Genomic DNA, 26,115 nt, shown 5'->3' on the forward strand with positions numbered 1-26,115 from the left:
TGAAGAAATTGCTGTGATTTTGAGGGAAATTTCTGGATCCTCCTTGAGTTAAGCATGCCACTTACTCTCTAGGTAATGTTAATACCTACTCTGCAGGTAATATTTTCATTGTTTTCCATTCTCTTTTTACTGGGCCTCTCAGGTACATGTAAGGAGGTATAAAGATGTTTTAAGTGTAATGAGAAGTGCTCAGTAGTATTTTGGAAATGTAACTCTGGGATATACATGGTGCTGTGGAGGCTTTTGTTGGGTGTAACAACGTGGAGGATGTTGAATGTTTGGAGGGCTTTTTAATTAACAAAAAGAAACAAAACCCAAACCTGAAATCTGGACCAAGTTTAGGATTTTGCTGTTGGATTAGAGAGCAGCCACAAAGGGGTAGAATTGAGGGGGCAGTAATTTCCAGTGATGCGGAAAAGAATTACTAATTGTAAATTTGTATTAACGTTACAGAAACATCACGTATTTCTACTGAAGTAAGAGAAGTCAGCTATAAAACCGAAGTGCTAGCACTTGGCATATTTCTGATTTTTTGTAACTTTTTCCTGATCTTTCGAAGTTTCGATTCTTCTGATAAAAGTATTTTCTGGAAAATTCTGTATTAAGTATTCCTTTGATTAAGGAAAAGTATTCATGTTTTAGAGGAAAAATAGCATGCTAGTAAGGCCGCTCTTGAGGGTTCCTACTGTAGCATGCATAACTTAAGGCAATTAACTTGGACATTGGTGTTGAAAACAGGATGTGCGTCTGTACTCCGAGGGAGATGCAGTCTGTTTTACAGCTGTGAAAAACATGTTGCAATCAGGAAACTCTTTGCTGTCTTAATGACAGCTAATGGCAGATGTAATCACTGTGTTAAGCATTATGATGATTATCTGTTGTCTTTTTCACACCGTATTTGGTTTTTATAGTAAGTAACCTCTTTTAATTACTTTCCACCAGTTCAGCCTTTACATCAGACAGACATAGGAAAAGAAAACTCTTGGAAAACTCATCTCTGAACAGCAAGTTATTAAAAGTAAATGTAAGTATGACAGGTTGGTTACAGTGAGTGTAAGAGGTTTATTTTTAAACCTGTTGAGGCTAATAGTTAGCCTGGACTTGAAATCGATACGATCAGTTACCTGAATTCTGCTTGTGAACTTTATCTTTCTCATTTCCTGACCATGCTGCTAGGAGAGCCCCTTCTCACAAAAGGACATTTGATAGTTTGCTGCATTTATGTTGACCTATACTTTGAACTTCTCTGTGCTTAAGGAGTGTTTCATGTCAGGGTGGAGCTTCAGGGCAGTTTGAACTTGGTGAGATCATTGAAATCGGAAGGGGCTAGACATAAGACTTTCCTGAGCAGACAAGGGGCTGCTTCTTTACCTTCTGCACTGTTAAAAAAAATAACAATCAGGTGCAGTTTTTTGAGGGGATAGGAGAGTAGATGTTGGGGGGAAAGTGAGAAATAAATCCCAATGGTTTTTTTTTAGGAGCTTCTTAAAACTTGCTTTCAAAAGGAACTGTGGACTATTCTGAAAGCTTTTCACTCTCGTCTTCCTGCTCTAACTCCAGATCTGCAGAATACCACCCAGGGGAGAATGAACCACCCTTGCTAGGTAGCTGAAGGGCTGCACAGTTTCTTCCAGACAAAGAATGTCCCCAACTAAATGTCTGTTATCCACAGGCTGGGATGAGGGAGTGTCAAGTCTTCATGATTTCCCTCAGACTGTAGGAGGGGAAGAGGGGAGATCCTGTGTGTAACTGCTTCCTTTCACCCCCCAGCTGGGAGGAGTGGTAGGACAGCAACATAGTTACAAAGGGTAAAGCTGAAATAATGGCTGTCTTCAGCTATGAGAAACGGGTACCTAATTACAAAGAAAAGTTCTTGAGAGGAGTATAAATGGAAAGAAGAGTGGTGGGAACAAAGCAGTCGCTGGTTTGCGAAGCTGGCGGAGGGAGAGATTAGTCACTTTAAAATGCACTTCCTCCAGTCAATTTCGGGTGCTGTGAGTGTGCTGTGTATGCTTTCTGTACTGCCCCAATCTTAGGGTGATTGAGGAAGCCCAGGAGAAATAGTGGAGTGTTTTTGCTATGACAACACACAGCATCACTGTGTAGAAAACTCAAAGCCAGTAAAAGCCAGAAGGAAAATTCTAGCAACATTTGCGTAAGAAGACAGAACTAGAACGCATGAACTTAATGTTGCTTTTAATTCCTCTTAGTCTGTGCTGTTTTCTTAGTTTTATTATTACTTGAATATTACCCACTGCAGCAGAGAATCTTTTTATTGTTGGCACCCTGGATCCTTCTGTAGACAAAACTTTGCCCAAAACTTTGAACTTCCAATGTAATAATTTTGTAGACAACAAAATGCATCCAAGTGTTGTGCATTCTAGAAATCATAAGTGCAATACTGTCCAGATATCTCTTCCCTCTCCTCCCAGCCCACCCTGAAGATTATTTGGCAAAAAGGAAGCTCATCTGAGCGTAATGTTGCTCTAACCTATTGAAACTCCTAGGCTGTAAATGGTGTGTCTTTTGCTTCTCTTTAACACCTTGCTGTTTTCCTTGAGCAGTCTAACTTGACTGTTTCTTTCCCAAATAAATTCTGTTGCTTGTCTTTCCCAAACCCTTCTGGCCATGACAAAACTCAACCAAGACAGCTGGTGACTTAAAAACATCCTGCAGGCTGCCATACTGTGCATATTAGGCATGAGATCAGGTGGATAAGGACTGGTATTTTCATTTTGCAAAGGCACTTCTGGGAAATTGCTGTCCAGTTCTCACTGAACATTACTGGAGTGTAAATGTGTAACATACACAAATACTTACCATAAAAAGTCTCTTTTGTCCTAATCTTGATTTATTTGCGTAAGAAAAGATGCAGTATAGTTTTGTGTTGACAGGAGTGAGTAAGGAACAGGTTTCACATCAAGATGGAGCTTCAAGGCTGTTTGAGCTGGTGAGGTGATTGCTTTGGCTTTGAAACTGCACTTCTCAAACAGTGTAGTTTATTATTGTTGAAATCTGTGCTGATGTAACAGCAATAGTTCTGTGAGGAGAAAGTGAGGGAGCAGTGCTAAGTCTTTCTTTAACTTCACTGTTCTCCTTTCCAGGGAAGCACCACTGCCCTTTGTGCCACAGGCCTTCGGAACCTGGGGAATACGTGTTTCATGAACGCAATCCTTCAGTCACTCAGGTACCTGCAAAGCTTTCACCACACCTCTGTGAGAGTGCTTGTGTGCTGCAGCATTGAGCCAGTGAATTTGGCACGTTACCACTGTATGAAAGTGTACCTGGATTTGCAGGAACGGGTGGGTGCAGGTACCATAAAACTCTGTTTTGCAGTGTGAAGGGGTTCCAGAGGAAGCCTGCCATATCCTCAGTGGAAAAAGGGGCTACTGTTTAATTGCTGAGGCTGATGAAACATGTTGATGGTTATGGTCACTGAAAGCAGAGACAGTGCTTTGAGGGACAGGGTCTTCATGGAAGTGTGCAGGAGAGCAGTTTCTGCAGTGCTGAGATGTGAGACTTCATTTTGCTGTTGGCAAGACCACTGCTGCTCTTTAGTTGTCCTTTTGCACTTCTGAGTTTGCCTACTTCACTGGGAGGCTACTGGTCGGGCTGTAGCAAGACTAGTTGGTCTCAGTTTTCTTTTCCATCATTCAGGATTCCTTCTTGGGAGTTGGAACCATAGAATCATAGAATAGTTAGGGCTGGAAAGGATCATCCAGTTCCAACCCCCCTGCCATGGGCAGGGGCACCTCACACCAAACCATGTCACCCAAGGCTCTGTCCAACTTGACCTTGAACACTGCCAGGGTTGGAGCATTCACAGCTTCCTTGGGCAACCCATTCCAGTGCCTCACCAAGACTGGTCCCAACACAGATCCCTGAGAGACACCACTCGTTACTTACTGGTCTTCAGTTGGACATTGAGCCATTAACCACAGTGTGTTCAATGTGTTCAGGCACTTGCTTCTTATGTTATGTTATGGGGACTGGTGGCAGAGATTAAAAGTGGTAGGTGGAGGTAGACACAGACTCGGAAGATGCAGTCTGGTTTGTTAGGGGAAACCTGATACCTCAGTCTGTCGTGGTATCCCTTAGTCAAAGCAGAGCCAAAATGTAATTATTTCAGGTAGTTGGGACAATAATGGTATTTATAGAAGCTGAATATTAGCTTCTTGTATTTCTTGAATTGATTGCATTGTCTTTACCATTGCACGAGGTTGTGTTTATGCATTTCAAAGAACAGACTCCAGAATCCTTAATATTCTCTTTATTCTCTGCCCTTTAAGGGTTTAATTAATTTTTTTCTTTTTCTGTAGTAACATTCAACAGTTTTGCTGTTACTTCAAAGAGTTGCCTGCTGTGGAGCTGAGGAATGGGAAGACTGCAGGCAGACGAACTTACCACACCAGGAGCCAGGGGGATAACAATGTGTAAGCTTCACGTTCCTTTTAGCACGGAGCTTGAATGGAAAACAGCAAATGCTTGGGCAGCAGAGTCACTATAGGCTTTCAGTGTTGCAGAGTCATAGAAAAATGATTCATGGGGGAACAGAGTCACAGAAAAACAGTTGACTATGCCAACAAAGAAACCTGTATCACTTGCAGTTTGCTTTTATGTAAGTCTGCTGCTGCCGAGGGCAACAGTCTGAGGCATCAGAAAGCAATGGTGCGTAACTGCATTTAAAGTACAGTTAAGAAGCGCTAGTTATACGTACTCCAGGCATGATGTTACTTAATTCCAGCTAAAATAGTCATGGGGATGTGTCTGCATGTGAACATACTACCAAAAAAATAAATACAATAAAATGAAAATCAGAGTAAGTGATTCACAAGCGTAGCTTTTTTGAGCATGTGTTGAAGGGACAACGTTAGCAGAGTCTCCAGTAAAATGGCAAAAGGTGGATAGATTTCCAGGTGAGTCCTCAAGATGTGAAATGTAATTTTCCTGACCTGTGTCTCTCCTCAACTTTATGGGTAGGATTTTGGACGGAGTATCTTTGAAGTACCTGAAAGTATATTTACCCAATCGTTACAATCTTAACCAAAGTAATGTAGTGTTGAGCTAGTACACCTTTAAGCGTTGTAACAGAAACGCATATTAATCACAAGCTTTTACTTTCTTTCAAGTTCATTGGTGGAAGAATTCAGAAAGACGCTCTGTGCTTTATGGCAAGGAAGCCAAACTGCATTTAGTCCAGAATCTTTATTCTACGTTGTTTGGAAAATCATGCCAAATTTTAGGTAAGTTTTGTAAAGAGCAGCAATGTTCTTGATTGCATCCTTGCATTGCTGGTGTCCTACTCTAAAATGTGCTGAGTCTGCAGGATGCACTTTGCAGCTTTCCCATAGGCCCACAAACATGCTTTGAAAAGGATCTTCATTTTTATCTACAGTTTTGTGCTTTTTCCCCCCTGCCCTTCTACCACATGCTACATTGTTGGAGAGGACAAACTTCTCAAGTACTGAAATAATAGTAGTTGTACCTTGGAGCCACTGCTTCAAAGGGCAGAGAAATCAACATAATGACTTGCCAAGTGGATGGTGCTGACAGAATGCAGGCTTGGTTGCAGTAAGAAGGTGGTGTAGTGTCATGCCCAGGACATGTAGTTATATTTAGTTACAGCACTTACAGGCCTAGATATAAACATACTGGCTGAAACTTCCTTGATTCTCTCAAAATATTGTAGTCACCAGCTGGACATGAAATAAGGGCTATAAGAGAAAAAAAGTCCTATGGATAATAGACGTTTTGTGCCCTTACTGACAAACAAGACGATAAAAAGAAAGGGAACAAGGCGGTTACCCAAGTAAATCGAAGTATCGTTCCTCTCCAAGGTCTCCCTGTCCTGGCCCCTGAACCTCTTTCAAAGGAGCACTGAAACCTGTTAGGATATATTGTGATGAAGGTAAGTTGCTCCGTGTTCTCAGGTAGTAAAGATGTTCTGTTATCTGTTACATCTCCAGCAGTGCTGAAAAGATGCTGTGAAAACATCTGCTCATTAAGTAACCCAAATAACACAAACCTATTCATCCTCTCTTCCACACGGCCAAATGTGTTTCACTTGGCTTACGAGAATCAAGGAAGTTTAATACCAGTAGTTGTAAGTAGCGACCAAAACATTACAGGCAAATGAACATCATCCATAATGTCCTTGACCAGTCTCCCTATTACAGTCTTCACTGTAATTCTTGTTAGACTAAATGAGAAACCAGTTCATTAAAGTTCCTCGAGCAAATTTTCAGCACTGTGGGTTCTGTCACAGCTTTTAAAATAAAAAATTGGGGTTTTCCCCTTCCCTTTTTATTCCCAGTTATCTCGGAGCGCATCCATGATTAATTGTTAAGAGAACTCATTTAATCACGTGGAAAATAGACTCTGCTGCTCAATAGATCCCTGTTCCCACATGATCCAGGGAGAAAATTTGAATTTGTTGAGTGCTTAATTTTACCTTGTAAAGCTAATGATGTTACAGTATATAAATAGTTCTACTGTGAGTGCCTCATGTGAGACTGGGAGGAGAAGATGGTGGCCAGAGCGAGTACTGTGTTAACAGCAAACCAGCCATGTTGGCTTGTATTTATGAAGCCTGAAGTGATGGGTCAGGAGGAGGAAACATGGCTGGAAATGTCGTTTAATTGTGTTAGCCTGAGGAGTTTTCAGTTATTAAAGGCAGGTCACACCTGCCTCCAAGGACTGCAAGTGCTGCTCTTCTTTCAGCTTGTAGAAATGGCCCTCTGCCTTGTGTTGCACACAGGGAGCAGTGTATGAGGTATAGTTATGGTAAGCACAGTTTGAGTGCCTCTGAGCTCTAATGCTGCTGTGGAAGTCCTGCTCCTTCACTGTTGGCCAGAGTCTCCTGCTGTCATCTGCTGCATGCCAAGATAGTTCTGTAGGCTCATGCAGAGCTGCAAGATGTGTATTTTGCAGATTTACTGCTGTATAAACAGTATGCTCTATTTTCATAGTAACTGTTCCTGTTTATATCCTATCATGTTACTAGTAGGAAAAGGAATGTCAGAGGTGGGCTTAAATTGAATTGCTTCAGGTGGATGGAGATCAGTTTTATTGCACAAGCTGACTGTCAGAGAAACGATGCTTTTTGCTGAAGGGCTTTTAAGATCATAGTTTATTTTAAACAGTGCCTTGTCCCTATCTTTATGTTCTTTTAAAGATCTGTATCTATACTTAGGCTTTTTAACAAATCCAAAGAATTTTTTCATCTACAATTAACATACTTGTATGCAAGTATAAACTCATGCACCAGGAGTACAGCCAACAACATGGAATGATTCCAGAGGTTAATTCATTAAATTTGTTGCAGAGCCAGCGTGCCATGTACTTCAGAGCTCTTTTATGAAGAGTTTAATGTTGAGAAGGTGTCTGAAGCAAAGACTTCCCATGAATTTAATCTTCAGCTGTTGTGATTGTTTCTGTGCTTATTAAATAGAAGATACCTGTCTTATATTGAGTAAATAATCCTGTGTTACCTCAGCAACTTCAAAATGATCTTACAGGGTGCGCAGTTAACATGCAGCTTTGAAGTTGAATTCTGTTTTACTACTTTGTTTCATAATACTGTATAATTATTGTGTGACTGGGAGACTAAGTCAGTCCTGGGTTTGGCTGTTCAGGACTCTGGCCTGTTGAAGCACAGCAGTGTTTCTGTCTAAAAGGTAGGTAGTGCTGCTGGTATTTTTCAGGTTTCTGTCAGACCTACATACAAACTCAATGCGTTCTTTTAATGCTGCTGGCTTGGAAGAAAACATTAATTTGACAAGAGGAAAAGGCTTCATTTCATTTTTATTTTGTTACCTCTTAGCAATACTGTTGCAGGACTTAGCTTTGTTCTTCCCTATGCATGTCAGCCTCAGGTTGCATACTTCTGTTGCACTGAGTCTATTCTCATTTCTGTCCAAGCACTGTGCCATAAGTGTTATGGACACTTTGCATTAAAAAAGTTTCTGATGCTCTTTCCCAGGCATTCCTAGGTGACAGTTATTGCCAGTACTGAAATGGAGTGGTGAGGAGGGAAAGGGGTAGGAGAAGCATGGTAAAACAGCTTAAAAGATTGGATAATGGGAAGTGGGGAAAGCCAGTTCTACTATGCAGGGATTTTTTTTGAAACTAGGCCTACAACGACTTGCACATCTTTACATCGGTGTTTCGTAAACCTTCCACTGTTTCACTGTGTATGCTTTTCTGCTTCAGCTCAGTATACATCTTAGAGCTGTTGGTTGGTAAATTTGATGCATGATTTAGCTTAAATAACTTTGAAGGCATATTTTACCCTGACAGATTCTCTGTTCCCTTTGATTAGGTTAGATAGTGGTGAAATGGTGACTCTTTGAGCAGCATTGCTGCTGATAGTATGACACATCTGAGAGTGAACGCCTATCCCACCTGATCCAAATGCTCAAGAGGTGCTCTGGGTACCCCCCCCCCCCCAACAAATAGTGTGTGAGTTATGCAGGGGAGGTGCAGTTCTGAGCACAGTTGTAGATCTCACCCTAGAAGAGGAAAGAAAACTCTCCTCCTAATTATTTCATACTTCAGTTGTTGCTGAGAAATGCCTGTGGAAAACAAACCCAAAGATTAAATTCTAGGCTTCGATGGGGAGGGAACAAACAGGCAAGTAAGCATCTGGAGCTGCAGAGAGAGTGGGATCAGTAACTGAGTGCAAACCACTCTGCAATACTGACTCTCAGTCCCAGGTGAAAATTATGTTCTGTGGTGTCTTTGCTTTGAATCTTGCCAGGTTGGAGATTTCAATCTATTAACCATACTTCATAGAAGTTTCAAAATAGGGATGAATACTGTGCTGTCTGAATTGTGATTGCAGAGGTTACTCATCAAATATAGTCAATAACAAAAGGAGAAATGCTTTATGTGAGTGAGGGGGAGGTTCCTACTGTGTACTTCTAACTCACATGTACATGCGACTTCGGATGTTACTAGTGCAGGCTGAGTTTGGTGGGGCCAGTTAATATGGCAGCTACATTAAGCAAACGTGAGCAATTGTTACATCTCTGCTGTTCCCTGTTGTTTTCTAACCGGTCTCTTGCTAGCTAAAATGTATATTCTTAAATGCTTCTCCATCCTCCCAAAGAGGCACGCAGAGGGTAAGTGAGCTGCAAAGGACCAAAACTGTGTCATGTAGACGTTGCTGTACCTTTCCAAAGGCTTCCTGGAGAACTGTTCTTGGTACAAAATAAGTCTGTCTGTATAAAGTCTGGTCGGTATTATCAAACCAGCAAAGGCTCTTGTTGGTGACCCTGATGTTCTCACTAAAGCAACTTTCTGATTGTGGTGCTGTTGTTTCCTTTTTCTCTTAAGAGGATACCAGCAACAGGATGCCCACGAGTTCATGCGTTACCTTTTGGACCATCTACACCTGGAACTTCAGGGTGGCTTCAATGGCGTCTCACGTTCAGTAATTCTGCAAGAGAACTCCAGCCTGGCTGCCAGCAACAAATGTTGCATGTAAGAAGTGTTACGGTTTTTCTGATCTTCCAAACCATAATGCCTTTGTATGGTCTGTGTGCAGAGGAGCTCAAATCTCAAATTCGGGCTTCCTTGATAAGTTTTCTTCAGTGTCTGTCATATTACCAGTTATGAAGCTGCAGCTTCTAAAGGATTAGCGTCCTAATCACTTTCCAAGGGAAGTGTCTTAGAGCAGCTTTTGCCAGGTGTGAGTGATCATACAGGCTAAGCTGTAAACACCTTTTAATTCATTAGCAATGGTAATTTGGATTTTCAGGTTACTGTGTCTTAAAACAGAGGTAATCCATGTGTTTCACTCTTTCTGTGCTTCTCAAAATCTTGTTTGTTAATTCTGTCCCAGGTGTGTGTTCTCTCAGATTAAAACTGTCATAGAGAGAAGACCGTTTGTTTCAGGGAGGAACATAAAGTCAGTTCAGCCTGCACACTAGGTCCCTAAATCCTTGGGTTCCCTGTGTAAAAGCTGAGTGAGTTTCCCCTCCCTACACCAATCAGGACACAGTAAGCCGCTCTGAGAGATGCAGGATTTTATAGATGCTTCATTAGGAAAAGCCTAGAGTACAGCTTGTGCTCTTCACCACACGCATGTTGCTGTGCTGATGTTTGAAAATCCTACAAAGTAATCTTAAGATGTTCTTAGTATTGAAGTGTATTTGGAAACAAAACCAATTGTTTTGTCAAAATTAACCCAAGGAGAATGTAAGCTTTGTTCAAGTACCTACTGTAAGTTTGTCTTGAGAACATCTGTTGAAATGCATGGTGGGGTGGAGTTAGCTGCCTTCTGTGGAGGGCAAATGAAGGTCATGTACGCTTAAATGCCTACAGTAAAGTAATAAATCCACTGTGAATCCTCTCCCTGATTTGTTTGGGTAGTCAGGTCCTTCAGCTCAACTGCAGCATTTGAATTAACTGTAAAGGAGTACCAGGCGTGCAGATAAGGACCGTGCGTTGTAGCAAGCTTGTGTCAGAGCTGCAAGTGCAAACTAGCATGTTTAGGAGATGGGTAATATGTAACTTAAAACTTAACTTGTTTTAATTGGACTGTGAGAAGCCAGTCAGTTACGTAACCTGCTAAAAATATTAAGAGAGTAGTGAAAGCATAGAGAACAATGTTGGTGATGATGCATGATGTGTATCATTTGTTAATGCCCCTTAAGCTGTCTGTGGGAGTGAAGTGCAGAAATACACTTCAGGAAATCAAAGTTACTTGTAACAAAGGGTGTAGAATTAAAACTAAAACATTTTTGGCCTACCTAAGAGGGAAGACTCTTGTTCCATAAACAGCCATAGTGAGTGTCCCCCTGCGAGCAGCTCTCCTCTGTAGGAATGCAGTTGACCCAGGTACCTCAAACACTGAAATTTTAAGCATGTGCTTAGCATGAGCATGAGCAGCTCACACTTTTGTTAGGTACCAGGTAAAGCAAAAGCATTGATGCAGCTAAATACTTGCACAGTGCAGCTGTGGGGTGAATGAAATGCCGAGTGGATGAACTCAGTCTCTTTGTTATACACATGGAAAAAATGGCTCTGCCTAGCGGTGGCGAGTTGTAAGAGTAAATGTGAAACAGGTACTGGAACTGAAGCTCAGACATTCTGACTGACTTCCTCTCCCTGATGTGGTTTGTCTAGAAATGGAGCATCTACTGTTGTCACAGCGATTTTTGGAGGCATTCTTCAAAATGAAGTCAACTGCCTAATCTGTGGGACTGAATCTAGAAAGTTTGATCCATTCCTAGGTAAGGTGCCTCTTGCTTTCAGAATTCTGGTTGACTTGAAGCAGAAAAACAAATCTGAAGTTTCATGTATTTAGATACATTTCACATATTTAGTCACATGACTGAACCAGAATTTGGTCTGAAACGAGTAGGCTCTAATGTTTAATCTTTGTTTTTCTAGACCTTTCGCTAGATATTCCAAGTCAGTTCAGAAATAAACGTACTAAAAATCAAGAAGGCGGACCAATGTGCACACTACGAGGTAAGAGTGCTTGGATGATGAAATCAGGACTAAAGAGTATCTGCTCTTCAGAGCACGTGTTCCCAAGGAGCCAGGCTTTCACTGGGGGTGGGACTTGGTGGCACGTGCCACCTTGTTTTATGAGATGCTGTGGCAGAAGGTGGGAAGAGAACTTTCCATGCAGGTTTTGCCCCAGTCACTGTGTACTGACGTGTGACTGTGATGAACTGGGGATGAGAAGTGCTTCAGGAGGTCAGCTGAGCGTCAAGGAGGCTTCCAGCAGAGGGGGGTTATGTGGCCAAGAGTGTTTCTAAGTCCTATATTCAAGTCCTCCCTCATCTGCCTTGTCGCCTACTGGCGCTTGCTATGGCTCTGTGCTTAGAAGTACATGCACTTGAGAGTCATCGTAAGGATGACCCTTGGCTGTTGTGCTTGTTAAACAATATAATCCCCAAAAGCTGGGCAGTAGTGCTGTTACTGACCTTGGTTTCAAAGATGTTAATTTCTACAGATGTGTGAATATATGTGCTGCAGATCGTGGCGTATTAATCAAAACCCTGTGATTTTCTGTTCACTCTGTACCTAAACCCAAATCACCTTTACAGTTGAGTACTCGTTGTTAGAAAGTCATTTATTGTGCTGAATGTTGGATGGAATCTTTTTTGAAAGAGAGAGGTTTTGTGGATGCCTTTTTTACTTGAACTGCTTATAGCTGTTTTCAGGACAGGGAATGCAGCATGTTACAACATGTTAATGTATTAAAGCATTATTGCACAGCTTTTTGCTACACAGACATATAATCACTAGAATGACTGCAGCAGACAGGCACACCTTTTCTGTATTGCTCTAATTGTATTTCACATTACAAAAATCACGTGATGTCATCTTGAATCATGTTTCTGATTTCTGTGGGTGTTTTGTGAATCTTGTTTGGTTTTAGATTGTCTTCGCAGTTTTACAGACCTGGAAGAACTTGATGAGACAGAGCTGTACATGTGTCACAAATGCAAAAAGAAACAGAAGTCCACCAAAAAATTCTGGATTCAGAAACTACCAAAGGTTTGTATAAGTATGAAAAGTAACAGTGTGACGGGATGTCAAAGGTAATAAAAACTCAGCTGTTAGTATTACTAATGCCTAACCCTCTCGCGGGCTAGTGCAGATGTTGAGCGCCGAGTTCAACTTCTTCCTCTAACGTGTCCTTTTTTCTTTGATCCTGTAGGTGCTATGCTTACACTTGAAAAGATTTCACTGGACAGCGTATCTGAGAAACAAGGTTGATACATATGTTGAGTTTCCCTTACGAGGCCTAGACATGAAATGCTACTTGTTAGAGGTACGAAAACTCACTGATACTTTCTGTTGAAAGTTGTTACACAGCACATCTGTATTACAAATTATAGGAGGTGCTAGTGAGATTTGAAGAGCTTTCTGTCTTTTTAACCACAGCCTGAAAACAGTGGTCCAGAAAGCTGCCTGTATGACCTTGTGGCTGTTGTTGTGCATCATGGTTCAGGGTGAGTACATGGAGTAAGCCTGCTTCTTGGCCAGACATTCTCCCCACTTGAAGTACACACAGTTAGTGAAGGTTTTTCTGTCCCTGGTGAAGGTCTGCATTTTTACTGGTGGAAAAAGCAGTAATTTATAGACTTACATGGCCCTAAGGTGAACTAACTTCAGCGAGGTCTATGTAACTATTCCCATGAATGCCCACAGGCAGTCTTGGGGGGAATGACTAGAAGTGTGAGACAGCATGAAAACAGTCCAATTCCTCTAGGAGTGGAAAGCCCTAAACCAACAGAGGGAAGCAAGGGGCCTTCCAGAACTTAGTACCTCATTTTGAAATTCTTAGTACAAAGCAGAAATACCTTTTCCTCTTCTGTTCACTTTGGAACAACTGTAGCCTTAATGATTGGCACAGTGAAAGTGATTATCCTGTATGACTTCTGTCCTACAGGAGTGTACACCAACAGGCATGTCCCTTGGCTGGCTAGTGAAGTTACTTGGTGTGGTTGGTTTGGGTTTTCTTTTCCTTCTCCCAGCCCTGGGCAGATCTGCTGAGATTGACAATAATAGAGACAAGAGAACTGTTTATCCTGACAGAAATGTGTTCTTTTTGTTCCGGAAGTGATTTAGGGGTGTGAGCGGTGAAAGGAGTTCTCTTAAGGAAACTAAACTCCATTATTCAAAACCTTGCTGATACCTGAATTTAATTCAAAGGTACTAACCCAAAAGTTCTGCCCAGGAAGCCCTTCCTTCTGCTTCTCTAGAGGAATGATCTCAACTCTTAGGAAGTTTTGACTACTAAAGGCAGCCTCTGTAGCACCATTGTGCCATCTGACTGGTGCTTCCAAGTCCTAGGAGAAGTACATGGACAGTAAAGAAGAGTGGGGTGTGATAAGAATGGAATTGGAATGAGTAACATTGAGCATGTGTTATAACCTGTAAGCCAGTGAAAGCAGGCCTTATGCTGGGGTGGCAGGGTAAGGAAAATTGGTGGGTTTGTAGCTCTGGTATGTTAAATTCAAACTGTTAAAGATGAACTTGAGAAACTTCCTCTTGGTATTCTGGGACTAGTTTTGCTTCAAGCGTTTTTGATTATATTAGATATTAGACTATGTGAGTCTCTCTAGACCTAAATGGGGATGATTTCTGAAAGTCGAGCATAGTGGAATGTGTATAGCTAAATGCTTGAATAGTAACAGATTATAGACATGATGTTCATGTAGGCAAACATGGATGTTTAAGAAGTCTTAGGTGAAACATGGATGTTTAAGAAGCCTTGCTTGCATGAAAACTATGGGATGCTAGTAAGTTGTTTTAACCCCCCCCCTTTCAGCTCATCCCAGTGAGTGATTGTTTTACTTACCATAACACTTTACTTTGGAGAACTTTGAGCCCCACAGATTAAGAAGGGAAGAATCTCCCCAGCTGTTGCAGAGGGCTGCCAGTTTCTTTCTCCCTCTGGTTGGTGGGAGGCTCTTACCCCAACAGCAGATGCACAGAGGATGAGGTGGTGTGTCTCCTCCTGACTGTCCTTTCTTTCCCCGCTCCCGTGCTGGCAGCGTTGGCTCTGGACACTACACCGCGTACGCAGCCCACGAAGGCCGTTGGTTCCATTTCAACGACAGTACTGTAACCTTGACCGATGAGGAGACTGTGGTAAAAGCCAAGGCCTACATCCTCTTCTATGTGGAACGCCAAGCCAAATCTGGATCAGATAAACTTTAATACCTCCTTTTAATTCTTACTTATCAAGTCCACAGGACAAAACATTTCCATTTCTCCATAAATACTTGATCCAAGACTATTAATTTCATTGTGCACTTTCCAATTTCCTCTCGTGGGTTTTAGTTTCGTTGTGTCAATGGTAGCATTCGACTTACTGAACTTGGACACAGACTAACTTTTTTTGTAGTTATACCAGAAAACCTCAGCAGATTTTGATTTGCTGCTTTAGTTGCGATAACTCAGTTTTTATATCTATAGTTCCATGAAATAGTTATTTGACTTTTTTATATTAATGTTTTCAGTCCTCACTTTCTAAAGGCACATTTACATCAGAGAAGCTTTCTGTCCTCCTTGCAAGCAAGATCAATGTGCTTCTGATTACGAAGAGTAATACAACTTCATGCTGTTCTTACAGCTGTTATGTAGATATGATTTAATCTCTTTAAATCAAAGAATTGTTTGCACGAATTATCTTCCCTCGTGCAAGAAACTAAATAGTGACCTCTGAACAATCTCTTGTCTGCTGAAGAGAGGAGATGTGGCATAGGAGATAGACCAGGTAATTGCTGCTATATTGGTGTGTGTTCAGGCTGCTGACTTTCAGGAATCATTGTAAATAAACAGTTGGTTCAATGGTATCAATACTGCAGTTTAATTCAAGTATTCCTCACATATGCTCTGCCCTCCCCCCTTTCAAATTCTAAAAAGTTATCTTAAAAACATATATACATGTCTAAATTGTGTTGATTTACGTTGTTTTCCCCAAACCTGAATGCCTTTGCCATCTCTTGGTTTAGACTGTCACCCTGGAATTTGATCATAAAAACTTACTTGCTTGAAAACTGGGAGTACAGCCCTTGCATTTGGGCTTTGTGAGAACAGTCTTAGGTCTACACATATAGCTCCTGTTTACAGAATGCCTGCAGTTCACTTAAAACTGAAAGGAAGCTGATGGTGTTGTAGATGCTCTGTGTGTCAGTTGTTTTGTCAGTTCAGATGCAAACTAGGGAGGATGCTCAGTGTCACAGCCTGGCTGTTGCCTGCCCAATGGGAGATGGTGAGACAAGACTGCTGGTTGACTACAGCTGTAGTGGTTACATACTTGTCCCAGTATGGGATCTTTATTTAGTCTCTAGATCAAGACTGGAACTGTGACACAGTCTAAAACCTGGCTATATATGTTCCTTGCCATGGGTTACCTGCTAGCTGTACACTGACATGTAGAAAGAGAAATCACCATCAGATGGTTTTTTTAAAATGCCATTCTTTTGTAGCTTTGTCATAGCATCTTAAACCAGGAAAGAGAGAAATTGGCGTGATATAAAACTGCAGACAGCATTCCACATTGCTAATGGTGTATGAAGATGTAAGCTGTATCCTAGTTAAAACCTGCAGTGATTATTATTTGATACATCGTGACATATGTAAGGATGTCTTCTGTAGCTCAACAATAAATAGAACTGTTTGTTGCTTTCAGTTGCAGGTAGTTTGTCACCTGTTTTCCATTCCTTGCAGCCAGAGCCTTTCATCTCACCGGAATAGGTAGCTGTCATACAGGCAGAATTTGACAGATCTCACTGGTGTGTGGGGTAAGCCAAGTATCCTACCCATACCGTTACCCTGGAGGGCCTTACTGCTCACAGTTAGCTGGGGAATTAATTAAGTAGGTTCCATCTGTAGCTGTGTTTGTCTGTGTGCTACTTGGACTTGTTTCCTTTAGAAGTTTAGTTTTGAGAATACAAAGCTTAAACCACGCAGCTAGCTGTGGGCCAGCGGCAGTTTAGCGTACAGGCAGTGTTCTCACAAACCAGTGATGTAAATGTGCCTTTCTGTACTTTTAGAAAGTTAAATTTGTAATCTTCAGCAACATTCACTTATTTTAAGGAGCTTCTACTTCTCCAGTTCTTTTTTGGGTCAGATTATGTTCTCACTTCCATGTTTCCTTTCAGTACCGTTTGCTCTGTAGCGTCAAGGTCATGGGCAGTGCTCTCTGCCCAGCATGGTCCCTTTGGGAACACAGCACGATCCTGTCAGGCTTGTTCTGCAGCAGGTGGTGGTGAGGACTCAGCCGTATCCTTTGCTGGAACAAGCACACTGTAAGCCCTTTCCTAATGTAACTTTCTCCCATCGCAAACCCAGACGGACAATATGAACAGTTTGTTGTGGCAACACAAGTATTTCTCTTCCTGGTGGAGAACTTTGCTTATCCACTGTATTCTATTCAGTGTGGTGTCAGAAAACAAAAAAGGAAAAAAAAAAGGCAACTGAGCACTGAACCAGTAACATGTCCTGCACCTGGCCTCCTGTCACGTTTTTAACCTTACTTGTATATCCTGTATTTATCTACTAGCTTGGGGAAGGGGGATACCTCGTTTCATTTAAGCCAAATGTTTCTTTTCTACTTACTGCTGATTATAGTATACACTAACCGGCAAGGAGTTTTTTTTCTTGCCTGCGACGGCGCTGCAAGCCACAACTGCTCCCTGCAGTGCAAAGGCTTGCATATTTCTCACCAAAATCTGTCTGAGCGAAGCTTGTCCTCTTGTTAGTAATAGTTTAGCCACGTATACAACTGGAGACAAAAGTTATGTAAAACAAACCTGCAAAATGTCCAGCTCATGGAATGCTTCTGCTTTAGTGTTTTGTAGAGTGAGCTGTTGAGTGCAGCATTGTGTGAAACTCTTAAGGCACTTGCAAGCAGAGCTCCTTCTCACTGTACAGGCGGAAGGGCTTCCCAGGTGCGAACAGATGTCAGCCTGAGGAGAGTTAGTTTAAAACTTTCAGCCAGGCAAGGACAATGGATGTGAAAGTGGTCTCCTGCCTTTCATACAAGGGTTTTACTAAATGGAAAGCGTAACACGTGGCGGTCAAAGGTTTCCCCAGCAATGTTTCAGTACTGATGTGTCTGTGTCTTACTGATGAGGGAATCGGCACCTTGAAAAGTGATTCCAATGTGCTTTAGGATATCCTCAAGTACTGTAGTGCCATAGTTGTAATTGTTTACCATTAAAATCTAGTGTGTAATTTTCAGTGAGGATTACTGACTGTGCTCATCTTGTGTGTTTCTGGAGCATTTCCAGGTTGAATGTGAATTATATCTCATTCACACAGTGTGTTTATGGAAAATGTGCCATTAAAGTGTCTCCTTTCCTTAGACAGTGAAACTCCTCTTGTCCTTCTACAGGCTTGTAGAATATCATTAGTGCAAATCTTCTGAAACACAGGGGCTGGAGTTATTTTACCTTGTTCTTGCAAAATAAAGCAAATTGAAGCATTCTCAGTAGTTAACACCTCTACCAAGGCTCAGTATCTAAACTCAAAGGAGGATCTGCTGTTCAATGTTACCCAGTGGTGAGCCTTGTCATCCAACAGCTGTTTGGTTGTATGTCAGACTATGGGCTCTGTCCTCTGTGTGGTAAGTGGCCATCCTAGCAGTGGTAACCTTCTCATTCAAGTTTGCTGGGGTTGGGTTTTTTAAAATACACACACACACACAGATAAGACATATATATATATATGAATATATATATACACACATGTATATATGAATATGTATACACACATACATAATAATCCTGGGTGTATGATAACTCTGAGCACCTCAGCTATCTAAACCTGCTCAAAACTGAAGGTAAGTTCTGCAAAGGATGAAGGGCAGAGTCTGAGCAGGAAGAACAGCAACCGCCAGCCCCCACACCACGTACACTGCTGCTGCTTCCCGGAATCACGGCCGCAGAGGTCTGTGGGTAGGCGCAGCACTCGCACACAGGTAAGAAGTAGTGGTTGCACACCGCAAACTGATCTTAGATGCTGTTTTCCAGAGTTGCATTTCTTACTGCATTCTCAGGGCAAGGCAGAGAAGATGAGTTCTGTTCCCTTTTGCCCTGTCACATGCTGACACAAACCCCATTAAAACACATGGGTACATAAATTCTCCCAGCTATAACTTGAAAAACTGCAGTGCTGTTCTGCTGTTGTTATCTGCTGCTGAGTTAGTGTGTTCCCTTGTATTAACACCAGATGTCAGATGAGCATAAACTACCTAAATCTCACATGGAGATCATAGGGCTGTTGGTCACTGCTGGTTTTAATTATAAGCTGCCATTCACTGTAGCTTTTCTCTCCTTTCTGCTAGTCTCTCCTGCTACTGAAAAGAAAACATTTGAATCCTAAACCCAATCTTACACAGCCTTCCACCACCACCACATGCAAGACTATAGCAACAGAACTAAAACTGCAAACCCAAAAATGACACAATAAACACTATAATCCTTGAGCTCATAGAAGGGATTTATTAAAAGCAAAAGCCCCCACACACAGCTAAACGCAGACCAGCTCTGTCCACACAGGGCTGCCTGTGTCATCACTTCCCTTGTGCACAAGGTGGGTAAATGAGTACCTCTGTGCATGCAGCTGCATGTGTGCACGTGCATGTCTGTGTATCTGTGTCTGCTGTCTAGGTCTCTGTCCGTATGTGTCCGTGTCTGTGTATCTGGCTTTGTGTCTTAGTGTTGGTCCATCCACGTGTCCATCTTTGTCTTTATGTCCGTCTGTTAGTGTTTCCACTTGTATGTCTGTCCTGCTGGCTGGCTGGCTGTCCTTCCGGGTCCTTGTGTCCATTTGTCCATCTTTGTGCCTGCTTGTCCATGCTTCAGTTTGTGTTCATCTGTCCATCTTTGTGACTGTCCGTCCATGTGTCCCTTTGTCTTTCATTTGTCTGTCCGTATCTGTTTGTCCATCCGTTTTTCTGTTAATATGTCATTGTCTGATCGTCCTTGTGTTTGTCTGTCTGTCCATCTTTGTGTCCATTTGTCCTTCCATTTGTCTGTCCGTCCTTGTGTCTCTTACTCCATCGGTCTCTTTGTGTTCATTTGTCCATTGTTGTGTCCGTTTGTCCTTCTGTTTATCTTTGTGTCCATTTGTCCTTCTTTTTGTCTGTCTCTCCATCTTTATGTCTGTTTGTTCTTCCTTTCATCTGTCCCTTTGTCCTTGTTTGTCTGTCATGCCAGTTGTTCATCTTTGTGTCTGCCCTTCCTTTTATTTATCTTTGTGTCCGTTTGTCCTTCCCGTTTGTCCATCTTTGTACCTTTTTGTCCTTCTGTTTGTCCATCTGTGTGTCCATTTGTTTTTCCGTGTCCCTGTGTCTGCCTGTCCTCCCTTTTGTCTGTCCATCTTTGTGTCCATTTCTCCTTCTTTTTGTGTCCATCTGTCCTTCCATTTGTTTGTCTGTGTGTCCGTTTGTCCTTCCTTTTGGCTGTTCTTTGTGTCTCCTTCCTTTTGTCCGTCTTTGTTTCCGTTTGTCCCTCCTTATATCCGTCTTTCCATTCCATTTGTCCTTCCTTTTGTCTGTCTGTCCTTTCATCTGTCCATCTTTGTGTCCCTCTGTCCTTCCATCTGTCTTTCCTTTTGTCCCTGTCCTCCTTTGTGTCCCTCTGTCCTTCCTTTTGTCCCTGTCCTTCTTTGTGTCCGTTTGTCCTTTTGTCTGTCCATCTTTGTCATTCTGCCCTACCCCTTGTCTGTGTGTCCATTTGTTCTGTCCACCTTTGTGTCTGCCTCTCCTCCCTTTGTCTGTTCGTCTTTGTGTGTCCGTCTCTGTGTCCATTTGTCCCTTCTTTTCTCCGTCTGTCCTTCCTTTTGTCCGTCTGCCCTTTTGTCTGTACATCTTTGTGTCCATTTGCTCTTCCTTTTGTCCGTCTGTCCTTTTGTCTGTGTATCTTTGTCTATTTGTCCTTCCTTTTGTCTTTGTGTCCATCTGTCCTTTTTGTCTGTGTCCTTCTTTGTGTCACTTTGTCCTTCCTGTCCGTCTGTTCTTTGTTTTGTCTGTATGTCCTTTGTCCTTCCATTTGTCCATCTGCCCTTTTGTGTGTCTTTTTGTTCTTCCTTTTGTCCATCTGTCCTACCCCTTGTCCATCTTTGTGTCCATTTGTTCTTCTGTTTGTCCTTGTGTCTGCCTGTCCTTCCTTTTGTCCGTCCTTCCGTCTATTATGTCCTTTTCTCTTTACGCTTGTTCATCTTCGTGTCTGTTTGTCCTCCCTTTTGTCTCTCTCCTCCTTTGTGTCCATTTTTCCTTTTTTTTTTCTGTCCGTCCTCCCTTTTGTCCACCTTTTGGTCCATTTTTTCTTCCTTTTGTCCATCTGTCCATCTTTTTGTCTGTCCGTCTTTGTGTCCATTTGTCCTTCATTGTGTCTGCGTCCTTTTTTTCTGTCCATTTTTCCTTTTGTCTGTTTCTCTGTCTGTACTTCCTTTTCTCCATTTGTCCTTGCTTTTGTCCATCGTCCTCCTTTGTCTGTCCGTCCTTTTTGTCTGTGTCCATTTGTCCCTCCTTTTGTCCTTGTGTCCGTTTGCCTTTCCTCTTGTCCATCTGTCCTTCCTTTTGTCTGTGTCCATCTGTGTTTGTGTCTGCCTGTGTTTGTGTTCATCTGTCCTTTTTGTCTGTCCATTTATCCTTCTGTTTATCTTTGTGTCTGATTGTTCTTCCTGTTGTCTTTTTGTCTGCCCTTGTTTGTGTCCGTCCTTTTGTCCTTCTTTGTGTCTGTCTGTCCTTCCTTTTATCTGTCTTTGGGTCCTTCTGTCTGTCCAACTTTCTGTCTGTTTGTCCTTCCTTTTTTCCATCTATCCATCCTTTGTCCATCTGTCCTTCCTTTTGTCTGTGTGTCTTTGTGTCTTTTTTTTTTTGTCCATCCTTCTGGGGATCTTGTCTTTGTCCATTTTTTCTTCCTTCTGTCCACCTGTCCTTCCTTCTGTGTGTCCATCTTTTTTGTGTCCATTTGTCCTTCCTTTTGTCCTTCTGTCCATCTTTGTGTCTCTTTGCTTGTGCGTCTTTGCGTCTGTCCTTCCTTTTGTATGTCCTTTGTGTCCATTTGTCCTTTTTTGTCTGTCCTTTTGTCCATCTGTCCTCCTTTTGTCCTTCTGTCCGTCTTTGTGTGTCTGTCATTCCTTTTGTCTGTGTCCATCTGTCCTTTCTTTCTGTCTGTCCTTCCTTTTGTCCATCCTTCTGTCCATTTGTTCTTCCTTGTCTGTTTGTCCTTCCTTGTCCATTTGCCCTTCTGTCTGGGTGTCTTCTTTCCTTTTTGTCTGTGACCCCATTTGTCCTTCCTTTTTCCCGTATGTCTATCTTTGTGTCTGTTTATCCTTCCTTTTGTCCATCTTGTTTTTTTCTGTGTGCCCGGTTTTGGGTCTATCATTCCTTTTGTCCATCTTTGGGTCCATTTGTCCCTCTCTATGTCCCTTTTGCCTTCCTTTTGTCTTTGGGTCCATCTGTCCTTTGTGTCTGTTTACCCTTGCTTTTGTCTGTCCTTCCTTTCGTCTGGCTGTCTTTGTGTCTGTCTGTCCTTGCTTTGTCTGTGTGTCCGTTTGTCCTTCCATTTGCTTGTCTTTGTGTGTGTGTTTGTGTGGAGGTCTCTGCACGTGTATGTTTTTATGTCTGTGGGTATGTGTCTGGGTACTCGTCTCCAGATGTGTCTGTACACAGGCCTATGGGGGGGGTATCTGTACCTGGCTGTGGCTGCATGTCTGTGCTCAGCTGTGTGTGTGCTTTTCTCTGTGCATGTGTCTGTGTGCATGTGTATCTTCGTGCATGCCTGCATAGGTCTGCCTCTGTGTGTACATGCGTCTGTACATCTGTGCATTTGTGGATATGTGTGTGTTTGTGCACAGCTGAGTGTGAGCCTATGTGGGTGTGTGTATGTATCTGCATGTGAGTTGGTGTGTGCACGTGTTTGTGTGTTCATGTGTCTCTGTGTGAGCACGTCAGTCTGTGTGCATGCGTTTGTGTGTGCGCCTGCATACCCCTGACTACATCTGTGACTGTCTGCATGAGTGTACGTGTCTACCTGTGCATGGCTGTGTGTGTACGTGTATCTGCACATCTGTCTGTGAGTGCGTGTGTCTGTGCTTATCAGTGTCTGTGTGGGTGCGTCTGGGTGAAGGGTGCTACTGTACCTGAGCAGGAACCAGAAGTGCAACCTTGGAGAAACCACTGAACAAATAAAGGTTAAACCGGTCATGTGCTGCAACCCCCCCATTTCCACTCCAAAAGCCCAATACCATCAGTCACTGCCCAGTGCTGGAGCTTTGCTGGACTCCAGGGGGCCTGGAAAGGAAAACCAAAATCCCTTTTAAGGAAGCATTCCCATCCTGTGCTGCTCCACACGCCCCCGCCGGTCCCTCGCACAACCCAACAAGCGTTTCATGCATTCATCTGTCCCTATTCTGAGCTGCTGCACCAGCTGTTTGCCAAAAATAAACACCATTCCACAACCATATATGTATGTGCAACAGCCTTCTGGTGCCTGTGAGCCCCTCCAGCACTGCCTGCTGGTAATTCCACAGGGCCAGGGACTGTTCTGCCTACCACAGGGGCTCCGTCAGGCTATGCATATAACCCAGCTCAATCGGGAGTGCCTTTTACATCTGTTTTCTTTTCTGGACAAAAACAGTAGGAAAAGTTTAGCAAAAACATGTCACAAGCTGCTAGAAGTGTTCCAGGATCCGTTACTGTGGTCTCTCTTGAACTTTCATTCTCCAGTGGAACTAAAGAAGGATAATTTCCTCCTGGGACCTGCTTTAAAATACTTATCCATCTGCTGGTATTCAGAGAGAGTCAAGGTGTGTAACATTGAGGACTGGATGAAAAACAGCTTCCAGAAAGACTTCTGTAACAGGCATGAGAACACTGTCACTGACTTTTTACTAGAAGTTTGCAACAGGTACGTTCTTTGGGTGTGAGACGCTACATGTACTGTAAAGGGTAACTTGGAATGAGAGAACGGTTTACTCCATACATCCTGCCTGAAATGGAGAGCGCTTTGACTTTGCAGTTGTACTACAGCGCTCAGTTGGTTTTACAGTGGCAGCAGTGGGTACTTCACGCTGACTTTCCTGAAGCCCGTTTTTGCCTTTTTTGGGGGGGGAAGAATGAATAATTAATACAGGAATACAGGAAAGTGCAATGCTGCTAAACCGATGCTTAACTGAAGGTGCCATTCTGGCAATGCAAAGCACTGGGGGGGGGGGGGGTGAGGGGGGTGAGGGATGTAGAGGAAAGATGTGATTTCAAAAAGCTGTCATAACAAGCCCAAGTTTGTCAAACAAACACCACATTTGATTCATTCTTAGCAATAAGCAGGTACTGCTTTTACTCTGAAGTTTAACTCCCTCCCAGCTTTGTGTAAACTACAGGAAAGGAAACAAATACCGCTACGGGAGCAGCTCTGGGCGCAACGCTGCTTCCAACAGCTTCACTGCGAACAAACAGCTGTAAGGAAAACAAAGTTCAGCTCCCCCGGGAGGAGCAAAGCGGGTAGCGCCAGTCCCGGCTGGCTGCGGGCCTGGCTCAGGGCTGGAAGGGGCAGTCGGAGCCTGCCCTGCAGCGTGTGCTAACGGCCGCGCCCTTGGGCCCTGTGCTGCGGGCAGAGTCCGGTTTGGAAGTGAAACCCCACCAAGGTGCGGGACAAGGACGGGCACTGTCCTGGGGGGAGGGTGAGGGTGAGGGAGCCGTCTCCCAGCTGGAGCCTTAAGCTGCGAATACAATTTCAGAAGTAACCGTTCTACAACAGCTGCTCCGCACTGCGGATCTTTTGCAAAGTATCACGGGGAAGGAAGGAAGCACGTGTGTGCCTACAGAGAAGGGCGCAGGACAGACCATCCTCTCACCCTGGCATTACAGTGCCTACCAGAAAGCCACACTTCACTGTTATTTCCATTCTTTCTGCCATCACGAACTGGGATGCAGACAGAGGACACATGACCACAGCTCTGCTGAAATGGTTTAAGTGCCTTTCTCCTCTGCAGAACCCGTAACCCCAAACCAGCTGCTGGGCAAAACTCAAAGCCAAGCCCGCAGGGCAGTAACCAACCTTAGAGGCCAGCAGATGCCCTTCAGCCCTGTGTGGATTCCTGCACACAAGTTAGACTGAACTCAAAAAGGACAGTTTATACTGACACCCCCCCCTCCTCCATTTTAGCCTTCCTAAGACCAGTGCCTTTTAGCAGCAGCCCACTGCGAGCATTTCCATCCAGACAAAACTGTGAGCATGTTTTGCAAAGAGAAACGCAAATTAAACAGAGATCCTGATTTCCCCTCGGAGTTCACAGTACTTTTCTACCCTGGTGAGGAAGCCACGAGAGGGGCAGGTCGGAGCCTTTCCTGACCCTGCCTGCTTTAACACACCTGTGTTTTCGAGCTGCTCCTAAGTGGAAAAGTAAAAACAAAGCTCATGCCACTGACATGATCCCAGTTTACTGCCTCTGCTCAAAAGGAGAAGTGAAGCAGCAGCAGGGGGAGGGGGTAGGGTGTAGAGGAAGAGGAGCATGCTGTGTACCAGCTTTAAGGACAAGACAGCATGGCTGCAGTGACAGTAAACAGCTGCCTGTGCCCCCACCTACTCTTGCATTCTTAAGCCCTCCTAATGGAAGAGGAGGCATTTCCCTTTCACCCTTATTCTTGACAATCCCAGCTTCTCGAGCTCTAGTATTTGTTTTTCCCCTTGTCTCACCTGTTAACACTCCTGTTCTCAGGTGTCCAAACCTGCTGTCTCTGACCCTCTCGGGATGCGGCCATGTTACAGATGACTGCATCCTGCTGCTTCTCAAGAACTGCCCAAACCTCAGGATACTCAAACTGGAAAACTGTGTGCGGATCACTGACCAGACCCTGGAAGCTGTAACCCTCTATGGGAGCTCGCTGCAAACGCTCCACGTGGATTTCTGCCGGAACGTAACACAAACTGGTCTAGAGAGAGTCAGGGAAAAGTGCCCTTCCGTAACGCTGAGAGCAGAGAGGAGCGCTAACATGATTCCAGACAATAAGCCAGGGAAAAAGCTGATGCTTGAAAAAGCATCAAGAAAATTGGTTCAGCTTTAAATGCACAAACTGTGTAACGTGCCCTCAGCCAGTGTGGGTGTCGGAGCCACTGCTGCCCTCCTCTAGGGCAGCAGTGCTACACTGACCTTCCTGCACTCTGCCCGAGTGCCAACAAAGCTGTCCTAGGAAAAGGCATCCATCTCCACCTGGACAGCCTCAAGAAGAAAACCTGTTTTGCTTTCTCATATTCTCTGGAACTGGAACCCCCTGCATTACTGCCTCAAAATGCTAGCCCTAATTAAGGCCCAAACCTGCGATTTTGATACCCTCTTGTCACAGATGAGGGGAATGCACAGATGAGTGGTATGTTTTATGAGTTAAAACAATAATGGGAGATAAATGGAACATTACAAAGTTTAACAGTGGTTTGACAAGGTTCAGTAAGTTCAGTATCAAAGGTCACCTTATTAATCACTGCATGGAAGAAATATACAAAGGAAATATACAAACTCAAAGGAATTTGAATTGAGTTGGAATGAGTGAGACAAAGCCTGGAGACACGAAGAGTAAGGAGGACACTCCTGCTAAGTCCCAAGGTTGAGAGTGAACCCTCTTGGTTTCTG

The 26,115-nt window shown here is 43.3% G+C and overlaps 2 protein-coding genes across 5 annotated transcripts in view; both read left to right on the forward strand.

Moving 5' to 3' along the window:
- The window catches only part of USP3 (ubiquitin specific peptidase 3), an 80,323-nt gene extending 62,471 nt beyond the window's left edge, over positions 1-17,852 (forward strand). For all 4 annotated transcript variants that reach the window (XM_061447240.1, XM_061447241.1, XM_061447239.1 and 1 more), the window contains 11 exons: positions 943-1,024; positions 3,105-3,187; positions 4,320-4,433; positions 5,130-5,243; positions 9,337-9,483; positions 11,131-11,237; positions 11,398-11,478; positions 12,398-12,516; positions 12,680-12,793; positions 12,907-12,974; positions 14,523-17,852. In XM_061447240.1, coding sequence (XP_061303224.1) covers positions 943-1,024; positions 3,105-3,187; positions 4,320-4,433; positions 5,130-5,243; positions 9,337-9,483; positions 11,131-11,237; positions 11,398-11,478; positions 12,398-12,516; positions 12,680-12,793; positions 12,907-12,974; positions 14,523-14,688 — 1,195 coding nt within the window. In that variant the 3' untranslated portion in view covers positions 14,689-17,852. The remainder of the gene's footprint in view (positions 1-942; positions 1,025-3,104; positions 3,188-4,319; positions 4,434-5,129; positions 5,244-9,336; positions 9,484-11,130; positions 11,238-11,397; positions 11,479-12,397; positions 12,517-12,679; positions 12,794-12,906; positions 12,975-14,522) is intronic.
- Positions 17,853-22,716: 4,864 nt separating this feature from the next.
- Positions 22,717-25,634, forward strand: FBXL22 (F-box and leucine rich repeat protein 22). The gene is made up of 2 exons (XM_061447205.1): positions 22,717-23,396; positions 25,207-25,634. Exons 1-2 carry the CDS (start codon positions 22,879-22,881, stop codon positions 25,550-25,552), a joined length of 864 nt encoding a protein of 287 aa, XP_061303189.1. The 5' UTR covers positions 22,717-22,878; the 3' UTR covers positions 25,553-25,634.
- The last annotated feature ends 481 nt before the right edge of the window (positions 25,635-26,115 follow it).

This window comes from Pezoporus flaviventris, unplaced genomic scaffold (genome assembly GCF_033815535.1).
Source record: "Pezoporus flaviventris isolate CSIRO_AGI_PZ_B2104156 unplaced genomic scaffold, CSIRO_AGI_Pfla_v1 ptg000006l, whole genome shotgun sequence".
Lineage (NCBI taxonomy): Eukaryota > Metazoa > Chordata > Aves > Psittaciformes > Psittacidae > Pezoporus > Pezoporus flaviventris.

Bases quoted from the DNA above. Each gene is read 5' to 3' on its own strand.
- FBXL22 (XM_061447205.1), top strand. From the start codon at position 22,879: ATGCATTCATCTGTCCCTATTCTGAGCTGCTGCACCAGCTGTTTGCCA. The intron at 23,397-25,206 runs GTACGTTCTTTG...TCCTGTTCTCAG, and splicing joins TTACTAGAAGTTTGCAACAG to GTGTCCAAACCTGCTGTCTC.